The sequence below is a fragment of the Ahaetulla prasina genome, chromosome 4 (assembly GCF_028640845.1).
Source record: "Ahaetulla prasina isolate Xishuangbanna chromosome 4, ASM2864084v1, whole genome shotgun sequence".
Taxonomy (NCBI): Eukaryota; Metazoa; Chordata; class Lepidosauria; order Squamata; family Colubridae; genus Ahaetulla; species Ahaetulla prasina.
The window spans coordinates 63,886,246-63,909,784 of NC_080542.1; the positions used below are offsets into that span (position 1 = coordinate 63,886,246).

At 35.1% G+C, this 23,539-nt stretch overlaps 1 protein-coding gene across 1 annotated transcript in view; it reads right to left on the reverse strand.

Moving 5' to 3' along the window:
• CNTNAP2 (contactin associated protein 2) overlaps positions 1-23,539 on the reverse strand; it is a 788,332-nt gene that overhangs the window by 329,924 nt on the left and 434,869 nt on the right. The window contains exons 12-13 of the mRNA XM_058182711.1: positions 17,799-17,918; positions 1,519-1,719 (exon numbers count right to left, since the gene is read on the reverse strand). Coding sequence (XP_058038694.1) covers positions 1,519-1,719; positions 17,799-17,918 — 321 coding nt within the window. The remainder of the gene's footprint in view (positions 1-1,518; positions 1,720-17,798; positions 17,919-23,539) is intronic.

Consider the following 23,539-nt stretch of genomic DNA (forward strand, 5'->3'; position numbering starts at 1 on the left):
TCAGCTACTTTTTGAGCAGAAATAATTATTTTGATAATGTCACAAATATTATTCAGCTCACAAAATAATAAACAATCCCAATTTTAACCAATCTTTTTCTGTTGACCTATTGTGATTTATTTGTGAAATCCCTAAGGAAAAGAAGTTATACAAACACTTGTAATCTGAGATAGGTAGAAATACCACATATGTATTATAGGAGAGTATTCTCGAACAGGAAACAAAAAGGGATTTAGAACAAGAATGAACATTGAATGAAAGACAAATAATATATGTATAATCTCTCTTGTTGATGAGTGTACACATAGTACAATGTACATTATACCCACCCACAATGTACAGTATATTAAAAATGTATTAAAAGGATCTATTGTATTTTCCTCTCTACCATTTCTGGATGTGAAAGAGAAGAAGAAAAATACAACAATATATCTAATTTTATTGAATATTTTCAGTCCTGAAATGGTTTACCACAAAAAAGGAAGTAAAACATATAATCAATGTTTTCTTAGTAAAATAAGAGGACATTCTTTAAAAACTCTCTGCTACTAGGATTATGAAATTGAAAATAGCACTATTTTAAAGTTTACACTAAATGTTTATTTATGAGCAAAATTAACTCATCTGTTTTTGATACATAAATTTCACAAATCTGTATATCCTTCAGATTGATTTAAATGTTTTCTACTTTTGTTTAGGTGATAGTTCTGTACTTTGGGCTGATGCAGTAGCGGGTATAATACCCATTTTAAGATGAGGGAGGAAAGATGGACAATATATTGCAAAGTGACATTCTGAAAATAGATTTATGTTGGTTTTGCACACCAGATTTTACCATTAAAGGCAGCCCCTTCCCCCCCCCTCCCCAGTACAGCACATAGATGTTCAACTTTTTCCAGGTTAAAGGCAGATCCGGCTTTTGAGAGTCTGCTGACGGTTATACATTTTTCAGCAATTCTTGGAATGGTTCCCAAAGCACAAATTATCCATCCTTGACAAAAAAGATGATATAATTCTTCACCAGGCTGAAAAGGCAGGTACTGAAAATTCAGACACATTTTCTCATTCCTAGTGTTTATCATGAATGCTGCCCTTCAGAATATGGACATTATGTCTTTCTCTCAACCTATGTAATGTTTACATTTTTGTATACCTGTAATTAAGTGACTAAACAAACAATGATCATTTTTATACACAAGGAATGACCACAGCAATTATGGTGTCTGAATGGAAGATGTATAATTAGAATGCCTGCTTTTTCTCTGCAGGTTTTTTCATGTTCACTGTTTCATGTTAAAATATCCTGCATCATAAATTGACTCATTTCATGCAACTATATAAGTAGATCTGTCTTCAAAGCTTATTTTGGATATGATTTAAACTTTTTGCAAAAGTGAACAGCTTTTTCTAACAGTAGCAATAACATTCCATCTTTAGATTACCCCTGCAGTAGTCTCATGGCCAAATAAGAAAAAAATGCATAAGGGTAGCAGCAATAGCATTCTACTTTTAGCTTACCTGGGGTGTTCAGCAGCCTTGACAGTTTACAGACATAGGAGATGAACTGTTCACAATACTCGGCACTACCAGTGATGGCTGAGATTTGATCCATGGTGGCACTGTAATTGAGCTGTAGCACAGCATGCTTCTCTGGTCTGTTGCTTACCACTGGAAAACGCTCTTGTAAGTCATGATTCACAGTAGTCCATACTTTGTCCTCTGCATGAAAAATGGATAAGAACATATTTAACAACTGAAGTTCTTGCTATCCCTTATTCAGAGACGCGTAATTGATATTAATCCTAGTAACTTTACTTAAACAACTTTCATTGACACTGCCATCATGAATAACTTCGTAATCAAACCTGAGGAAAGGCAAATCTAATTTCCATTTTTTTAAAAAAAGAGAGAGCATGAAAAGCAAGCATGAAATATTGAATATGTGTTTTCCCTCAAACATCATTTACTGGAACTAAATCTCTATCTCCAACTTTCTTCCATAAAACATAGAGATTCAATTAAATATCATACAACCACAAATATGCAGGACTGAATCTCCCATTAGATTAAAAGGGAGAGTTGCCTCAGGCTGTAGAAAGGAAGGGAATAAAAAACAAAGGTTTATTCAATTTGGGATTTCCTGCAACCCAAAACTAGTCTACTTCACTCAGATTAAAGATATTACCCCATCACAGAATCAAAGTAAAATTCAACTATTGATCTGATTGGCTTATGTATGTTGTTTTGATATCTTCTCCTCAGGCTGTGAACTCTCTTGTTGTAAAATGGGTCAAAACTCACTTAACAAATCCCTCATGTAGCAACATAAATTCTGGGTTTAATTGTGGTCGTAAATTGAAGATTACCTGTACTTCACTTCTTTTTTTAATTGCACTTGAAAAAGAAAAAAAAGCAGCAAACTATTGCCATACAGTGAAAACTTCTAAACTCTTAACTTGAAAATGACTGTTTCCTAATCTTCAGTCAAGATATTCTTTTTTTAAAAAAACATTAAAAGTATTAATTACAATAGCAAAAGAAAACATACACTAAAAATTAAGAGAGAGAGAGAATAAAAAGTACAAGAAAACAAAAAAGAAAGAAAAAAATAGAAATAAAAAAGTGGTTTTTCACCCTCTTCATAAGAAATATAAATAATGTCATTATATTTTCACTTTCTCTTAATTATATTTTACAAAATTCTTCATCCCATAACACAACTCTTCACTATGGCAAATCTAATTTGCAAATCTTCCAGCCATTCAAGACATTCTTTAAATTCCAAATTATCCACTATATAAATTGTACTTTTACAAAAAAGCAAATATTTTTCAAATGGTTGTCAAAATTATTTAAAATAAAATTGCTATCAAGGTGACACATCATGTTAAAACAACTTAAAAGATATGAACCAGATTACATTTAGACGAGGGACTGGTCACTTTTGCAAGCCATTTTGAAAATACATTTCTGGACGCCCTTCTCTGATAAATTCCAAGAGTTAATAAGAAACAAAAGCAAGATTGCATGTAAACCTCTTCTGCTGCTTCTGTCTGATCTGTATCAACTCTCTTAGAGGCCATATGGCATTTTGTGCTGGATTCACCTAGCAAAGCAGATGTGCCATACAGTAGTTGAGGATATTAAGCAAATAAAAGTTCGTGTATATTACACTTTTGATCTATTTTCTACTAACTTCCACCTCAATTAATGGAAAGCATAGTGTGTGTGTGTGAGTGTGTGTGTGGGAGAGAGAGAGAGAGAGAGAGAGAGAGAGGAAAAGCTGAAGATGTATGCAAAATTATTGATAGAGTATTTTGGCACTCCTATTATTATTACTCTCAGTGTAGAAACACATTTATGTTATATTTGTAAAACATATTGGTTAAAGAATGGGGCCGCCCTTGCAGAAATAATCCTCTGGAACAGGTTTTTTTTGTTTTTTTTTACATTTATACCCCGCCCTTCTCCGAAGACTCAGGGCGGCTTACAGTGTATAAGGCAATAGTCTCATTCTATTTGTATATTTTTTACAAAGTCAACTTATTGCCCCCCCAACAATCTGGGTCCTCATTTTACCTACCTTATAAAGGATGGAAGGCTGAGTCAACCTTGGGCCGGGCTTGAACCTGCAGTAATTGCAGGCTACTGTGTTCTAATAACAGGCTTCTTAACAGCCTGAGCTATTCCGGCCCCTATTCCGGTTTTGTATGGTCATGTCAGAAAAAGATGAGCATTTCACAGCTGGAAGCAACAGAACTTCCAGGGTGACTTAAAATGTTAAAAGAGGAACCTAGGATTGGTCCATTATGGGAAGGAAAATATTGGGCAGGCATTGGACAAACTTCTGGAAGCAGGTCAAAGGTACTGAAGAATCAGAAGTGCTGATAGAAGAGCCCAGCATCAGAACAAAATCTTCAAGTGCAGTACCAGTAGTAAGCCAGTTTGTTTATGTAGCTGACTGTTCCAGACAGTGAACATCTATTCTGAGCAAAGATAGCAAAGCAGGTTTTATAACTCTAATGGAAAGATTTGCTGCAGAAAATATAGAAATAGGCAAAGACTAGCATCCAGTTATAGGCAATTGCACCTTACAAGGAATAATATGTATGCTGAGAACAAATACAGAATCATGACTCCAATATTAGCAATCTAATGGATGAAGAGCAGGAATAACAGACATAGAGAAGAGAAAAAAATAAATCCTTAAATCCTAATATGGTCAATGGGTTGTGAGGTGTCAGCATCTCTGAAAGCCCACAATCAATAAACACATTGTTCAATAGATAGATGTGGGATCTGCATTCTTCTGCATTATTAACTACCATGGCAGGTATGTGCCCCACCGAGGCATTTTTTTCCCATAGATGCTTCCAGAGCTAATGGAACAGAAGTGGGTTCTTGCATGGAAGCAGAACTGTGCCATCATAGAGAAATAAATCAACAGAGAAATAGTATCTCAGGCAGAATGCTAGCAATTACATACTTGTGTTTGCACTTCAGTCACAGCTGAAGTGTAACAGTCCCCAAGACTGATTCAGTGATTGGTTTTTTAGATGATAAACAGGCAAAAACCAATGAACTGAATTTAATTACAATAAGTAGTACGTTTGTTTATATGTTACACAAAAAACAAACAAACATGTTTAACACTGGACTTGATTTATTCAGCTAATTGTCAAGTGAGAGCCCAGAACTGGCTACTTACCTACTAATAGCAATGTTAGTTTCAAAATAAACCTGCTCCTCATTTGCTGCTGTTGTTCTGTAAGAACATTTCAGGTGGAGACTTTGAAATATTTAAGTAGTGGATCTGATGATAGTTGGACACTTTTTTTAAGACCTCAAGATTAGTGTTGGTTTTGTATACATAATTACTAGCTTTTGTTTTCTTTAGAAGTAAATTACTGGACAACAAAGAAACTGATACCAATGCATAGCCTAATTAATTTGGAAGGGGCAATTTAAAATTACAATTTCTGGCCAGTGGAGGAATCCAGGGACATTTGGCCTGATGATCAACAATGTTAAAATGGTGGGTTGCAATTGAACGATTGAAGCCTTGTTGCTTTTTAATCTCACATAGATTATAAAAAGAGGCAGGAGTTGATCTCCCAGTCATGCACATTGTTTTATCACCATTGACTATTATTGGAAGAATCTGTAATGAAACAACCCTGACAGATGAAGGTTTAAGCTCTGGTGAGCATGTCCAATAAAAGGAAGTTCACTACTTCTCTTTGGAATCACTCTCTTGGAAATTGTTCTGAACAGCTGTTAATATTCTGATACAACTACTATTATTCCCACATTTTATTTATTTCTTCACACATTTCACAGCCTTTGAAATTGCAGAATCCAACTTTGTTGTTAAATATTTCAGTGGTTCAGCAAGCATGGGTACAAATTAGCAACTTAGCAACTTCTGCCTGTCTTTTCCTGCCTGATTTATTGAATCACTCTTAACCACTTTTACGGGGAGTGGTTAACCACTTTTACGGGGAGAAATTATCATTATTTCTTGAATGGAAATCTTAACTTGCAGCTATGCATAGACTTGAAGCTGCATAAATCTAGAACATAATAGCCTTAAAATTACATCTCTGGTAGAGGATGGGGATAAATGAGAAAATGAGAGGCTTGTCAATTTTCTATAACAGAGTTAGTTTTAATTTCAATCTTTATTATAGTCAGGAACCAGCACAAATCTATAACAGCGTTATAACGTGTGGTACATATGTATTTATGGTTCTGGTGAAGATGATTCTTGTGGTTTTGCTTTGGCTTGTGGGACTCTTGACCAAGCTATAGATCTCTACTGTCATAAATTTATTGGAATTGAATGCCTTATGAAACTTTCTTTCTTTACCTACAAATATATTTTAGATAGGGAATGCTGACTATCCTAACTAACTAGGTTAGTTTCCTGCAGAGTTTAAAATGTCATTCAGCTCAGACACTTGTATCTCAGCACTGCTTGTAAATCGTAAATATAATATTCCAATATTTCACATTTTTTCTATCCTTACTCTCAAAATTTCTTTTTCTGAATTGCTTGTTCAGTCATATAACAATGTTAGGAGGTAACTGAACTCATACACAGAAACCAAGTTATATAGTAGTAAAACTGGCTCCTATTGTATGTTTTTTTAAAAAGCAAAATTAAGCAGATGGATCCACCATAAGCGCACAAGGCATCTTCTTTAATGAGAGAAAATTTGGCAGGTACCTAGAGACTGCTGATTAAGTTAATGGTCAGAAGACTTATTTCAAACTGAATTTCAAAGAAGAAAATGTATATTTAGTTATTTGCCAATATAGGTTCTTAGTGAGAAGTGGATCACTCTAAAAAGCTGCAGGGAAAAGTATAATTTACCTATTATCCAGTGGTGGGATTCAAATTTTTAACAACTGGTTCTGTAGGCGTGGCTTATTTTGGGGTGTGGCTTAGTGGTCATGTGACTGGGTGGGCGTGGCTAGCTGCTCATGTGACTGGGTGGGCGAGCCTAGCTGCTCATGTGACCGGGTGGCCATGGCTATGGGCATAGAAACTACTCAGAGGGCTAAAAAAAGTCATTTCTGACCAGTCCTCGCACTTATGACCATCCTCACCTTTATTCTCATTGCAGCATTTTTAACAACCATGTCACTCATTTCACAACTGCTTCTCTTCACCACGGTTACAAGATAGGGCGCAAAATGTAAAATGTGAAGACAGTTCTAGGTGTGAGGACCAGTCAAAAATGTGATGATAGGTCAAAAATAACTTTTTCAGCCCTCTGAGTAGTCCCTATGTACAAAATACTGCAACAGGCATAAATGATGACTGGTCAGAAGTGTGAGGACTGGTCAAAAGTGTGAGAACCTGTCAGAAATCACTTTTTTCAGCTGTCTGGGTAGTCCCTATGCTTTGCTGCCCACCCAATCCAAGCTCCTCGCTGGCTACACTTTAATTGCTGGCTAGGGAGACGCTTGGATGCAGGCAGGCTTCTGTCAGCGGCTGCGTGGCGCTTGGATCGGGTGGACAGCGAGGTGCATGGATCGGGTGGGCAGTGGCCACAAGTTGCTGCCCACCCGATCCAAGTGCCATGCAGCCGCCGACAAAGCCTGCCTGCATCCAGCGTCCCTCTAGCCAGCGATTAAAGTGCCTCGCTGGCCACGTGGCCAGCGAGGAGCTAGAATCGGCTGACTAGCAAAAGGCTTGGATGCAGGCAGGCTTCGGTCGGTGGCCGCGTGGTGCTTGGATTGGGTGGGCAGCGAGGTGCATAGATTGGGTGGGCAGCAGCTTGTGGCTGCTGCCCACCGGATCCATGCACCTTCCTGCCCACCCAACACCGGTAAGTAATGGTGGGGAGGAGAGGGGCAAAGGACGGGGAGAACCGGCAATTTAACAAACGGTTTGGCCGAACCGCCTAGAACCGGCAGAATCCCACCACTGCTATTATCTGTTTATTTATGTGGTTCTTAAAACAAAACATATATGTGGACAAGATGCCACATTTTTTGAATAGAAAGCTATTTTTTTCTTGTACCCAATAGGTCTCTGGTTTATCTCCAGATTTTGCTTCCCAAATATAATACCCACAATTATTCTATATAATTTGTATGATTAATATTTGAAGAAGTTACACCTGATAAAATTAACTTCTTGTATTTTATTGTCTTAAATAGACATAAAAATACAAAGCAACCAAATACATATACGAGAAAAACAGGAATATCTACCTTTACACTGATCACTTCTTATATTAGTGGGATGTTCTGACAAAATATTTTGTGCTCACCTTGTCTTTTTATTCAGCAAACTATCACAGGCACTTTTTGGTGCTTATAGGACTGTGATGGTGAACCTATGTCATCCTTGCCACAGGTGGCACATGGAACCATACCAGTGGGCACGTGAGCCATTGCCCTAGCTCAGCTCCAGCCCGCATGCATGTGCTGGCCAGCTGATTTTCAGCTGGCCCCATCCACCTCACCCCTCCCTTCCCAGGAGTCTCCATACAGCCTGTTTTGGAAATACAGGGCTCACATGGAGGCTCTGGGAGGGCATTTTTGGCCTCTGGAGGGCCTCCGGTGGGGGGGCAGGGAGACTGTTTCTGCCTTCCGGGGGCAGGCTGACCGGAAAAGCCTCTGGAGCCTGGGGAGGGCAAAAAACTGGCTACCAGGCCTACTGAAGGTCAGGAAATGGGCCATTTCCAGTCTCCAGAGGTTTCAGGGAGCCTGATAGGCCCAAAACGGGGTGGGTGGGGGTCGTGTGCCCCTGCATAGGGGAGCATGGGGTGTTGCATGCAGGGGGCGGGGCAGCGCAGGGGGTCACGTGTGCATGTGCAGGAGGGGCAGGGAGCAGAGGGCATTTAATTATGGGTGTGGCCACGTATGCATGCACGCTTTTGGCACCCAAGGAAAAAAAAGGTTCACCATCACTGTTATAGGACATATCCTATGATAATATACAAAGTAATGAATTTCAATCTAGTATTCAATCTATGAGTGAGCTAATTTGGTTGGATCAATGACTGCATCAAATTGCTCTCTAAAAAGGACGAGGGCTAGAGCCTATTTTACAAGTGACTTTAGATATTTTAAGTGTCAAAGTGTGAACATATACTGGTATGATTTTGATAGCTACAGGGTTACAAGTTTATACTTGATTTAATCTGATTTAATTGCGACATAAATAAAGCACATATCACCATAAAGACAGAATACAGTTAACAGGGATGTTAGATTGTTTAATAATTAACTTGGAACATATGTTGGTTTTTGGAGCAAAAATGCAATGTACATGTCATGATGTATACATCATGAAGGGTAAGTATTTGGTTGCAATACTGTAATTCTTCAGTCTTGATTTTTCAAATGCAAACTGTTCATTATCCCATTAGATAATTATTTCTGGTTATATCACTAGAGAAAGAGATTTGAAGAAGTGAGGAACATTGGTTGTAAAATGTACACTTCTGTTTTGTCTGCTTCGCATTTGTGTGGAGTGCTGCACTTCTAATTTTCTCTTGCATTTGACATTCTAGAACATGTTAGACAAAAATGTAGTAGAATTCTTAGGAGCATGGCATTTTCACCTACAGTAACAGTACACAGCAGAGATAGACTTATACCCCATTTAGGAATCATAAAAAGATAGGACCCAAGGTCCAACTTTAGCGCATCAACTCAATACAAAACAACAATTTCCCATCACAGAACAATAAACCAATGCTTAGATAAACTAAAGCCATTTCCTTAGCAATCTAATAACTAACTACAATTTGACAACCACAGGAAGAGAACAATGCCCTTCTAGGAAGCTATCCCATTACACAATTAACACAGGAAATAATCAACATGCAGATAAGACAAACTCAGAACCTTATCAGCCAGTTTATCTATTAAGGATACTGTGAAACAAATCCACAGGATTAACCAAATAAGGGAGTATATTCCTGATAGAAAACTAATTAATATGAGGAAAATTGCAGTATAACACATATTTTTATAACAATGGTATTTTTAAATTATACTGCAGTTTTGTAAAGTACAATATAAATTTTGGTGGATCATTTTTCTAATATAGAAAACAAACTGAGGAGCAATGCAAACAAAATAGCATTGTGGGAAAAACAGAATATTTTTTTTATGTTTTTGTGCTCAGTTTTTGAAAGCACAATAGAGACTGGGGGATTCTGGGATCTAGAAGACTGCCAGAGTTTTTCAGCCTTAAAAAATTAAGGATCCAGGAACTGACTAGCATTATACAGTAATTAAGAAAATATTTTCAGCTGCATCAAAAGATTTGTATCAGTAGTACAGTGTATTCAGGTATATATATATGTAGGTATGTGTGTTGCAAGATGGATAGCACCTGCAACTTTTGTTGCTGACTAATTCCTTTCCAAAATAGCATCTGGCAGAGAAAATAAGAGGAAGCAAGGAGTCCTGAATTTTTCATACAAACAGTTGCAGAGCTGTAAACTTGCTTGTATCTCTAGATAAATTAATACAGAATTAATCATTAAAGTAGTCTTATCCCCAAAGACTAATTAGAGATGCACAGAGGTCTGAACTCTTCCTTTTATCTCCTCTCTTAAACATACTTGTCCTTTACTATGGTTCTCATTAAGAATCTCATAAATATATGAATGTAACATACTATTTCAAAATCAGTAATTTAAATTTATTATAGCCACTAACTCCTGTAGATTCTGGGTAGCTTACAAATACAAAAAAAAAAACAACAGTTAAAAAAAACTTCCCCACAAGTTGTGAACGGACCAAAAATAGAAATATGGTAAATAACCCATTCCTTTTAATATAAATCCATTCTGAGTTTATAATTTGGGAAAACTAAGCATTAATTAAAAAAGAGAAATAGAGAGAAGGCAATACAAGCATTAATGTGCTATTTTGAAAACCCTCTTTAAAATATATATTTCCTTATAGGTTTATTTTATTTATTTATTTATTTATTTATTTATTTATTTTGTCACAACAATATACATAAGCATCACACAAAAAGATTTTATAGTATATAAACATATATATGAAGAAATATAAAGAGGTATAAGCATATATATATATATATGAAGAAAAAAAAGAAAAACAATAGGACAGGAACGGTAGGCACATTTGTACCCTTATATTCCTCTTAGGAATGGGGTGAGGTCAATAGTAGAAAGTTTTTGGTTAAAGCTGCTGTCAATTTGACAAATTGTATTCTTAGCAAGAACCAACCAGGTTTGATGTGACATGTCCAGGAGTTATTGTTTAAAATGTTTACTTCATAAGGACAATAGCGCCTTGAAGAAGAGTAAGTAAAGAGACAGCTTGTAATTCAGGAGGACCAGTTAGAGGGAATACTTTCTACTAGCCTTACTATGACAGGTACATCTTTTCATGCAAAGAAATTTTGAACATTATGATCCATAAACCAATAAAGCACAATCTGTTTTGAACAAACAGAGATGAAGGGGGAAATCTTTATAACAATAAAATAGAAAGTAAATGGCTAATACAATCTCCACATGCATTTATTACACAGTGAAACACTTTCAGACCTAAATAAGTCCATAAAACAAGCTGTTTTGTTTCAAAGCTAGCTATAAAATGAAAACGAAAACATTATAGTAAATAAAGCCTTAATGTAGACTATCAGTTTGACTTCTACTAATGAATACCAATTCAAATGAATGTAGAAGAAAAAACAGTAATAGCAACCTTAATTCAGAAATTAAATATATATGTTACTTTACTTCATATAGTTTATAGACCTAATCCAAACTCTTGCCCTTTAGCAAAGAATAAAGAGAAAATTCCAATATTTTAGTTCCTGGTGAATAGATACAATCCTTGTGAAACCCAGAAGTTATTGCCTTACTCTAGTCTAAAATATAATCCAAGAATTTTCCAATGTTTTTTCATTCAAATATGTATATACCATTATTGCTGACGATGTCAAACTATTTAACACCACCGACAATACATCTACCATTCAAAAAGACCTTGATCATCTAATCGCTTAGTCTAAAACTTGGCAACTCCAAATCTCAACCAGCAAATGCTCAGTCTTACATATTGGAAAAAAGAACCTAAACACTAAGTACAAGCTTGATGGACATTACCTTACAGATGACCCCCCACCCTGTTAAAGAGCTTGAAGTTTTTATATCAAATGATCTAAGTGCCAAAGCCACTGCAACTACATAGCAAAAAAGGCTCTAAGAGTTGTAAACCTAATCTTGCGTAGCTTCTTTTCCAAAAACACTACACTACTAACCAGAGCATATAAAACATTTGCCAGGCCAATTCTTGAATACAGCTCACCTGTCTGGAACCCATACCACATTTCTGACATCAATACAATTGAACGTGTCCAGAAATATTTTACAAGAAGAGTTCTCCACTCCTCTGAAAACAACAAAATACCTTATCCCCCCAGACTTGAAATCCTAGGTTTAGAAAACTTAGAACTCCGTCGTCTTCGACAAGACCTGTGCTTAATTCATAGAATCATCTATTACAATGTCCTTCCTGTTGAAAACTACTTCAGCTTCAATTGCAATAATACAAGAGCAACCAATAGATTTAAACTTAATGTTAACTGCTTCAATCTAGATTGCAGAAAATATGACTTCTGTAACAGAGTTATCAGTGCTTGGAAACATTACCTGACTCTGTGGTCTCTTGTCATAATCCCAAAAGCTTTAACCAAAAACTATCTACTATTGACCTCACCCCATTCTATTTTACAAGAAGAGTTCTCCACTCCTCTGAAAACAACAAAATACCTTATCCCCCCAGACTTGAAATCCTAGGTTTAGAAAACTTAGAACTCCGTCGTTTTCGACAAGACCTGTGCTTAATTCATAGAATCATCTATTACAATGTCCTTCCTGTTGAAAACTACTTCAGCTTCAATTGCAATAATACAAGAGCAACCAATAGATTTAAACTTAATGTTAACTGCTTCAATCTAGATTGCAGAAAATATGACTTCTGTAACAGAGTTATCAGTGCTTGGAAACATTACCTGACTCTGTGGTCTCTTGTCATAATCCCAAAAGCTTTAACCAAAAACTATCTACTATTGACCTCACCCCATTCCTAAAAGGACTATAAGGGACCTGCATAAGAGCACAAACGTGCCTACTGTTCCTGTCCTATTGTTGTTGTTTTTTCATATATATATATATATATATATATATATATATATATATATATATATATATATATATATATATATATATATATATATGCTTATACTTCCTTATATTTCTTCATACATATGTTTACATACTGTATAATCTTTTTGTGTGATGCTTATGTATATTGTTATGACAAAATAAATAAATAAATAAATTATTACTAAAAATGTTGTGTAAGTTTAATTAGGTATAACTGTCAATTGAACCAAATAGTGCATCACAGGGTGACAATTTTTGTATCCATGTAGCCTATCCATGACAGGCTAATTTACAGAATGTGTCCAAAATCTGAGACCCATTACCCTTGTGTGATTGAAATTTGGCAAAGTTGTGGCCATTTTAATGCTGCCATGCTGCTGCTCCATTTCTCTGCTGAAATTTCTCACCCCATTCCTAAGAGGACTATAAGGGGCGTGCATAAGAGCACAAAAGTGCCTACCGTTCCTGTCCTATTGTTGTTGTTTTTCATATATATATATATATATATATATATATATATATATATATATATATATATATATATATATATATATATATATATATATATATATATATATATATATATATATATATATATATATATATATATTTCATGATATTTTTTTTACTTATGACAATGTTTATGTATACTGTTATGACAAAATTAAGTAAATAAAAATAAAATAAAAAATAAAATCATGTCCTTTTAGATATTCCCTGCAAGCTTTCTACAAGGAGAAGCCACCAGGAAGTCAGATGTTCCTCCCAGTCCCATCGCTTTTTTTTTTTTTAATCCAGCCATGGTTTTTCTATTTCTTCTGTCTATTCCCTTAACAGACCATAACAGAAAATTCACTTCGTATATCTCATGATATCACTGGGCACCTACATTGGAAGCTAAAATTTCCTGGAGCAGGAATCTGAAAATTATTATAAGCAATTTATATCTCCCAATAGAATACAACAGTGGATAACTTTTACAAAGTATCAAAATGGTAGAGGTAAAAGTATCAAAATTAAAGCAAGTAAGTAAATATTGGGGACAACAATTTTATCCACAAAAGATAATCAACCCACACTGCATATTGGACATTAATACAATTGAGCGCGTTCAGAAATATTTCACAAGAAGAGTTCTCTACTCCTCTGCTCGCAACAAAATACCTTATGCCACCAGACTTGAAATTCTGGATTTAGAAAATTTAGAACTACACCATCTTCGGTATGACCTGAGCATAGCTCATAAAATCATCTGCTACAATGTCCTTCCTGTCAATGACTACTTCAGCTTCCACCATAACAGTACACGAGCATACAATAGATGTATTTATACAACTTAAAGTGAATTGCTCCAATCTCGATTGCAGAAAATACGACTTCAGTAACAGAGTTGTTAATGCCTGGATTGCACTACCATGTGGCCTCCTCCCAAGATCCCCAAAACTTTAACCTAAGACTGTTTACTGTTGACCTCATTCCTAAGAGGTCTGTAAGGGGCGTGCATAAGAGCATCAGCATGCCTACCATCCCTTTATTTGTATTCATTTTATGTATTCAATTCATGCTTATACTTATATATATATTATGTAATATGTATTCAACAAAATAATAAATAAATAAATAAATAAATAAATAAATAAATAAATATTTATTTATAAATAGCTACACTTCAGGTCTTGTAATAACCATTTGTTACAAGCCATGTCATGTTAACTTTGTTCATCCCAATATGCATAGCTAAAAATCTATGAAGATTATCAGTCATCCAGGTCATAGTTGTCCCAAAGGAATTTTTTGGGGAGGCATCGTTGTGAATGACTGAGAATTTTCATAGACTTTCAGCTATACACTTTGGAATGAACACCCTTCAAATAGTATGGGAGTATGAACAGATTTCCAGACTACAGGAACCATTTGCACCTCAGTTCAAGATGCAGACAACACAGACTCATCCCCAACAGTCTGCACCTGTCTTTAACAGTGAAGGGACACAGGGCAGAAAACATCCTGCAGCCAAGAAAGCTCCACACCCATTTGTACTACTCAGGTGACCCTGAGGACACAGATAAACCCCAATGGCCTTAGTGACTCTCTAAAACAGGGGTCCCCAAACTTGGCAGCTTTAAGACTTGTGGACTTCAACTCCCAGAATTCTCCAGCCAGCATAGAGAATTCTGGGAGTTGAAGTCCACAAGTCTTAAAGCTGCCACGTTTGAAGACCTCTGCTCTAAAAGAATGCAAATGATCAGCCCTCTGCAAGGAATATAAATTGTTCTATTTCCGACCATCCAGAGCTGAAGACAATGAGAAGCAAAATGTATTTAAAGGAAAACAAGAAAGTTCAGTTGCCTCCTGAAAAAGCACCTTTGGGACAATCATGATCTGGATGACTGAAAATCTCCATAGTGCTACAACATCTCAATACTGTATATGACTACCATAATCTGATTGGAAACCCCCAGTGAAGGGGAAGAAACTATTCCATGCAGTATCCTATTCCATTGATGGATAGCTCTTACTGACAAGAATATATTCTTAATGTCTAACCTGTATCCACATCTTTAATATTTCATCGCATTACTTCTAGGCTTATCTCCTGGAGCGAGTAAGAATAAATATGGACCCCCCCCTACAATGTGACAGCCCTTAGAGAATTTTAAAACAGTATAATGCAGTGGTGGGATTGAGCCAGTTCGCACCACTTCGGGAGAACCGGTTGTTAACTTTCTGAGCAGTTTGGCAAACTGGTTGTGGAAAGAAATCATTAGGGCAGAGTACCGGTTGTTAAATTGCTTGAATCCCACCACTGGTATAATGTCCTCCCTCAACCCTCTTTTCTGTGAGCTAACCATACTTAGATATTTTAAACGTTCCTGATAAGACTTGGTTTCCAGTCCTTTCAGTGTTTGCTAGCTCTTCTGTAGACTCTTCTTCCAATCTATTATTCTTAATTACTTAGCCAAACTGGGAAGAAAACATTAAGGGTTTATCCTTGCTTATGCTATGCATTTTATGACTAATTTTACAGAAGAAAGATTTAAACTTGATATAGAACTTTCCTTCTCTGAGTAAACCATCTCTAGTTTGAATAACAGAAAAAAATATAATTTAAAAAATATCTGTACTCTTTCTAACAATTCCACATTCACATTTTTGCTAGAGATTCCTACTATCACCAAACTATCTACTTGTATCAAGCAGAGGATAAGCTAAGAAACTGCCATTTTCTATCACTACTACTATCCTTAAAATATCATTTAGCAAAAACTTGTCTCTGTTATTTAAAGATGAATATAGATTACAGTTCTTAAAAATTTAAAAACCAAAAATAGCATTAAACTTCAGATGAAAATTGATGTATAAACATATCTTCTCATATACTTTTATGTGCACTTTTATGCAATATATAATTTTGTACATAATGTATATCCAGCAGCTATTTTCTCTGATAATATATTGTATCTTTATTTTTGTAATATGAGATGTTTTCATTTTTTTCCTATAAATTATGTTGCAAAATCATTATTATTAGGCATTCAATTGTGTCTGATCATTGGCCACTCTATGAAACAGCACTTTTCAAATAGCTCTTCTATCTTGCGCTACTTCCTTCAGATCTTCCATGGTCATCTGGATGTCTCCCTTTATAGCCAATGGGTACTAGAGTGGCCCTTATAGTTTTTCCAATGATCACTTCCAGAATGATTGATTTTTTTGAGGGAGTCAGCTCACATGACATGGCCATTGCAAAAAATATGATACCTTTTGTTTGGCAATCGTGGCTTTGTGACATTTTTGGTTATGTTCAGTCTAAGATTTCTTTATTTGTGATTTTTGCAATTCATGGGATGCGTAATAGTCATATTCCCATTCCTACCATCCTGGTGAGGTATGACTGGACTTTGTGTGGGGTTTATTTTATATATCAGTGTAAAATAATTATATTTCAGTTTAGGTATGAATGAATTTCCATCACCTAGTTATTAATGAGCAAGTCCTACTAAGTTTAATGGGATAGACTTTTGAGGTAATACTTCTGTATTGCAGAAAACAAATTTAGGACTTAATGGAATAAATGTCACCCAAGATGCCAATTATAGACAATCTGAGCCGAGGTGGCACAGTGGTTAGAGTGCAGTACTGCAGGCAACTTCAGCTGACTGCTAGCTGCAGTTCGGCAGTTCAAATTTCACAGGCTCAAGGTTGACTCAGCCTTCCATCCTTCTGAGGTGGGTAAAATGAGGACCCAGATTGTTGGGGGCAATATGTTGAGTCTGTAAACCGTTTAAAGGGGGCTGTAAAAGCCCTATGAAGCGGTATGTAAGTCTAAGTGCTACTGCTATGACTAACAGATAAGGACAATTTTCTCCTTCTATATTTGGTTGATTAAGTGAAGCAAGGATACCAAATAAAACAATAAGTAAAACATTTTAGACCTGATCAATAGGCTATAGAGTACTTGGCAGAGACATGTTATATGCAAGACAGTATCAAGCACCGTGCTATCATGTCAGAGGACAAAGAAACCTAGTATCTTTGAAAGCTACATAATTATTGCTGTCAGGTTTAAGACATAATGCAACTTAGTCTAATGCCTACACTGCTATTCTATTATTGTATTGCTGAGCAGAGAAAAACTACGATTTCTCAGATGATTTGATCTGATAAAGGAATATAAACTACTCTGCTTACATGTTTGGCTTGCAGCACTTGGCTAAAAATCTGAGTGCCATAATGATTAGAACATAGAACAAATGTGATTTGAAGTCTTGCTCATCCATGTTAATATTTGTTCCAGTAAAGGAAGAATTTCTGATTCATTTTTTCTATCTACAGATGCTTGGCTTGGGGTTGGTCACAGATCTGATTCTTGACCACAGATTTGATTTTGCTTTGACAGATGAAATATATAGCATTTGTTCTAACAGAAAAAGCCTGGGTTGTTTCTTTTTAGAAATATTACCTAGGATGGTCTTTTTTTTGTTGTTCTCGTAATAATTTTATGAAGAAAGAAAGTGACTATAGTGTTTTATATTCCGTATTGCATTTACAATATAAAACAAAGGATCTGATCTTCTAGAAACATAAGGAAAAAGTTCCATTACAGAGTATAGTTACCTGTCATATCACAGTAAACTTTCAAAGGTCCCAATGCACCACTGCCATCTGGATCTATCCAGTAAGAACCTGTTGTTTTGCCCAAATGTTTATATGCTTCACAGGAGAGTTCATAAAGAGCTGAAAAAACAAAACCAATAATTCAAGTAAGTAACCTACCCAGAGAGTCAGGAAAATTATATATTTAGAAAAAGCATTTTAAAACCCCATTGCTTGCACTAGAAAATTGACATCAGGCGCTTCTTATTAAGTAGCATCTGAGCAGGAAATATTGCTTCAATTGCTAAATAGAGATGGTTTGATGGGATCAGAAAATATGGAGCCGATTCAGGAAAAAAACAAACACTATATGTTTATGTACTTATAACTGCATACTTGTTTCATAACTGCAATAGTTATTCATTTATCTGTTCCATTTTTGGTTATGTATTTATGTATTTATTTATAATAAATAAATAAATAAATATATTATATTAAATATATTTATTTATTTATTTATTTATTTATTTATTTATTTATTTATTTATTTATTTATTTATTTATTTATTTATTTATTTATTTATTTATTTATAATAAATAAATATATTATATTAAATATATTTATTTATAATAAATAATAATAAATATATTATATTAAATATATTTATTTATAATAAATAAATAAATATATTATATTAAATATAATATATTATATTAAATATATTTATTTATTTGCTTGTTAAATTTATTTGCCGCCCATCTTGCCAGGGGCTACTCTGGATGGCTTACAACAGTAAAATGGAAAAAAAAAATAAAAAAATGTAAAAATAATAAATAAATATATTATATTAAATATATTTATTTATAATAAATAAATATATTATATTAAATATATTTATTTATAATAAATAATAAATATATTATATTAAATATAATATATTATATTAAATATATTTATTTATAATAAATAATAAATATATTATATTAAATATAATATATTATATTAAATATAATATATTATATTAAATATATTTATTTATAATAAATAAATATATTATATTAAATATAATATATTATATTAAATATATTTATTTATAATAAATAAATATATTATATTAAATATATTTATTTATAATAAATAAATATATTATATTAAATATATTTATTTATAATAAATAAATATATTATATTAAATATATTTATTTATAATAAATAAATAAATAAATATATTATATTAAATATAATATATTATATTAAATATATTTATTTATAATAAATAAATATATTATATTAAATATATTTATTTATAATAAATAAATAAATATATTATATTAAATATAATATATTATATTAAATATATTTATTTATAATAAATAAATATATTATATTAAATATAATATATTATATTAAATATATTTATTTATAATAAATAAATATATATAAATAGAAATCCATCCTAATTCCAGTTAACATCCAGTTAAGATTAAGTTACTCCTTGTCTTCATGGAGTAAAATCTTTTTCTTTTCTGGAAAGTTATCAAGTGGTTATAACCTTTCCTTTTTCACAAGGATTTCTCAACCTTGTTAATGTCCTTAAAGAAAAAAATTCCAGACTTGTCTTTTTAAAAGTTGCAGATTTTCTTGAACCTCTTCTTTCAGTTGGGTTGAGAGATCTATATTTAAACCATCATAATAAGAATTGGTGTCAGGTTTACATTCCAAAATTGCAATGGACTCCTCTGCATTTTCAGCTACTTGTGAAGATGCCTTGGGGGTTTGGTAAGTTTCTACATGTGTTTGCATCTCTAAAGCAGTTTGAGAAGTTTTTTTAATCATCTTTTGAGCACAGCTAATCTACAAACTGGTGGATTTTATTTAGAAAATTTTCAAATAAATCTCTAATAATTTGCTCCTCCATCTTGAATCCCTCTTTGGTCAAAGAGTAGCTTTTTTGTAAGTCACTCAGAGATTGCTAGTCATTCAAAAACCATAAAAATCAGAAAGTTTTAGCCACCCACTAGCAAAGCAACTTTCTTCCTTTATGTTTCTCCATCAGCTTTTTTTTTTGCTCCACACTTCCTTAGCAGCCTTTCTTCTTGTTGTTTAACACTGAAGAAATGGCTCAGGTCTTCAAAAAGGAGTAGCAAGCTGTGACTAAAGATTAATCACTTAAAGGTGATTAAGAAATGAAAGGCCCAACTTATTGTCCATTTGAAAAGTAAATTTCAAAATGTCTGCTTTTTCAATGATGAACAGATTTCAGTTGCCCCCAGCATTCATCATGCAGTTGCTTTGAAACTCAGTACCTGAAGTTACTTGTAGACCTCAGTTGTATCGGAGGGTCTTGAGAAGTAATTCTAAGAGTTTCCCTAACCCAGGAGAGTCATATAAACTGAAGGAATGCCAGTTCCTTCCATTAGTAGCTGAAGAGCTACAGTCCAGGAAAAAATCCTTCAGGGATCTCTCCCTGAGCATGGCTTCAGTTAGCCATCTTCACTACACATCTTTGATAGTTTGAAGTCTAGATTTAGTCTATGCAAACAATTTTTCCTGGAAGCATGATAAGTATCTCCAAATACTATTTTTAGTCATAATATAAATAATAAAGAAAAGCTGCATGCATTCATATTCCATCCATATAAAATATTGGATATATATTATTTAATCATCATTCTTTTTCCTGAGTCATCTTTAATGTTTACTGAGAGGAAGTGACCCATAATATAGTTAGGTAATTTAAAGATTTGCCTTCAATAACAGAAAATGTTTATGAAAGAAAGGAATTAGGTGTGCTGCTTCTTATTAGGTTTATAATGGTTAACATTGAAATTTTAGCAATACCAAAATGACCATACAGAATAAAGGAAGGTATTTTATTAATGTTCTAAAGGGAAATTATGCACAGAGAAAGAGACATAACTATTATCAAAGGGCATTTTCAAAGCAGTATTCCAGTATTTGAGGGGCTGCCACAAAGAAGAGACAGTCAACTTATTTTCAAAGCACCAGAAGACAAGATAAGAAACAATGGATGGAAAATAATCAAGGAGAGATGCAATGTGGAATTAAGGAGAAACTTCCTATCGGTGAGAGCAAAAAATGAACTTCCGGTTTCAGCTACTGAACTTCTGGTTTCAGCCAGCTACTTTTCCGGGTTTCTGGCACACATGTGCATGTGATCATCAGCTGGCACACATGTGCACGTGATCATCAGCTGGCACGTGATCATCAGCTACTCATGCAGGAAAATGGAAGACCAGCTCTTTCAGTTTCCGGCACTGCTTAATGCAAAAAGGCCAGCTGATCAATATAAATCATAAGGATTGCCAGCAACAAGTTATAGTCATACAGTCATAAGTGGAAAGAGATTGGTGATGGGAACTATGAAACGATTAATAGTAGTGCAGATTCAGTAAATAGTCTGACAGTGTTGAGGGAATTATTTGTTTAGCAGAGTGATGGCCTTCAGGAAAAAACTGTTCTTGTGTCTAGTTGTTCTGGTGTGCAGTGCTCTATAGCGTCGTTTCGAGGGTAGGAGTTGAAACAGTTTATGTCCAGGATGTAAGGGATCTGCAAATATTTTCACGGCCCTCTTCTTGATTCGTGCAGTATACAGGTCCTCAATGGAAGGCAGGTTGGTAGCAATTATTTTTTATGCAGTTCTAATTATCCTCTGAAGTCTGTGTCTCTCTTGTTGGGTTGCAGAACCGAATCAGACAGTTATAGAGGTGCAAATGACAGACTCAATAATTCCTCTGTAGAACTGAATCAGCAGCTCCTTGGACAGTTTGAGCTTCCTGAGTTGGCGCAGAAAGAACATTCTTTGTTGTCCTTTTTGATGATGTTTTTGATGTTAGCTGTCCATTTTAGAGCTTGCGATATGATAGAACCTAGAAATTTAAAGGTTTCTACTGTTGATACTGTGTTGTCTAGTATTGTGAGAGATGGAAGTATGAAAGGGTTTCTCTTAAAGTCTACCACCATTTCTACAGTTTTGAGTGTGTTCAGCTCCAGATTGCTTTGGTTGCACCACAAGGCTAGTCGTTCGACCTCTCGTCTATATGCGGATTCTTCATTGTCTCGAATGAGACCAATCACTGTTGTGTCATCTGCGAACTTCAGTAGCTTAACAGATCGATCATTGGAGATGCAGTCATTGGTATACAGAGAGAAGAGAAGTGGGGAGAGCACACAGCCTTGGGGGGGCCTGTGCTAATTGTACAGGTATTTGATGTGATCTTGCTTAGCTTCACCTGCTGCTTCCTGTTTGTTAGGAAGCTTGTGATCCACTTACAAGTCTGTTCCGGTACCTGTAGCTGGTTTAGCTTAGTTAGAAGAGTGTCTGGAATGATGGTATTGAATGCTGAAAGAAGACCCTTGCATAGGTCTTTGGAGACTCAAGATGTTGTAGGATGTAGTGCAGAGCCATATTAACAGCATCATCTGTTGATCTATTTGCTCGGTATGCAAATTGCAAGGGTCTAAGAGCGGATTCGTGATGGTTTTCAGGTAGGAAAGCACTAGCCTTTCAAAGGTTTTCATGACTACAGATGTTAGAGCAACTGGTCTGTAGTCATTCAGTTCCTTGATGGTGGGCTTCTTCGGCACTGGGATGATGGTAGAGCGTTTGAAGCAAGAAGGAACATAGCACATCTCTAGTGATTTATTGAAAATATGGGTGAAGATGGGGGCCAATTGGTCAGCACAGACTTTTAAGCAAGAAGGAGTTATCTTGTCTGGGCCTGGAGCTTTTCCTGGCTTTTGTCTGTGAAATAGGTCCTGCACTTCCTTTTCTGTGATCACTAGGGTTGTGAACCCAATGAAATGGGGTCAGTTGTAGGAGGCTTGGCTGTTGTTGGTGTGTCTGAGATGGGGTTGTGGAGATAGGTGGCTGTAGTTTCCTTTCAAACCTGCAGTAAAACTCATTCAGGTCATCTGCCAGTTGTTGATTACCTTCAGCCTGGGAAGGAGGTTTGCCATAGCCGGTGATATTTTAAGAGTTTTCCACATGTTTGCTGGTTCATTTGCTGAAAATTGATTCTTTAGCTTTTCAGAGTAGCTTCTTTTGCTGCTCTTATCTCCTTGTTAGTGCATTTCTGGCCTGATTGTACAGCATTTTATCACCTTTTCTGTAGGCTTCCTCTTTGGAATGTCGTAGCTGCTTAAGTTTAGGTGTAAACCAAGGTTTGTTATTACTGTGTATTCATAAGTTCCTTGTGTAGGTACACATAGGTCTTCTGAAGCTGACATATGATGTTACAGTATCTGTGAGTTCATCCAGGTCTGCAGAGGTATCTTTAAAATATTCCAATCAGTGCAGTCAAAACATGCCTGTAGCTTTAATTCTGATTCCTCCGTCCAGGTTTTCACTGATTTAATTATTGGTTTTATGGCTTTAAGTCTTTGCCTGTAAGCAGGTACAAGGTGAATCATGCAATGATCAGAGTGTCCTACAGCTGCACGTGGTAAAGACCGATAGGCATCTTTTAGTGTTGTGTAGCAGTGGTCTAGAGTATTCTTGCCTCTGGTGGGACAATTGACATGCTGAAAGTATTTTGGTAGTTCTTTCCTTAAGTTTGCCTTGTTTAGATCTCCCAAAACAATGGCCAGTGAATCAGGGTGTTTGGCTTCAGCCTCCATGATTTGGTCAGCTAGAGTTCGTAATGCCTCGTTTACACAGGCTTGTGGTGGGACATAAACAGCAATTAGAAGAAATGAGGAAAATTCACAGGGCGAATAGTAAGGTTTGCAGTTGATAATTA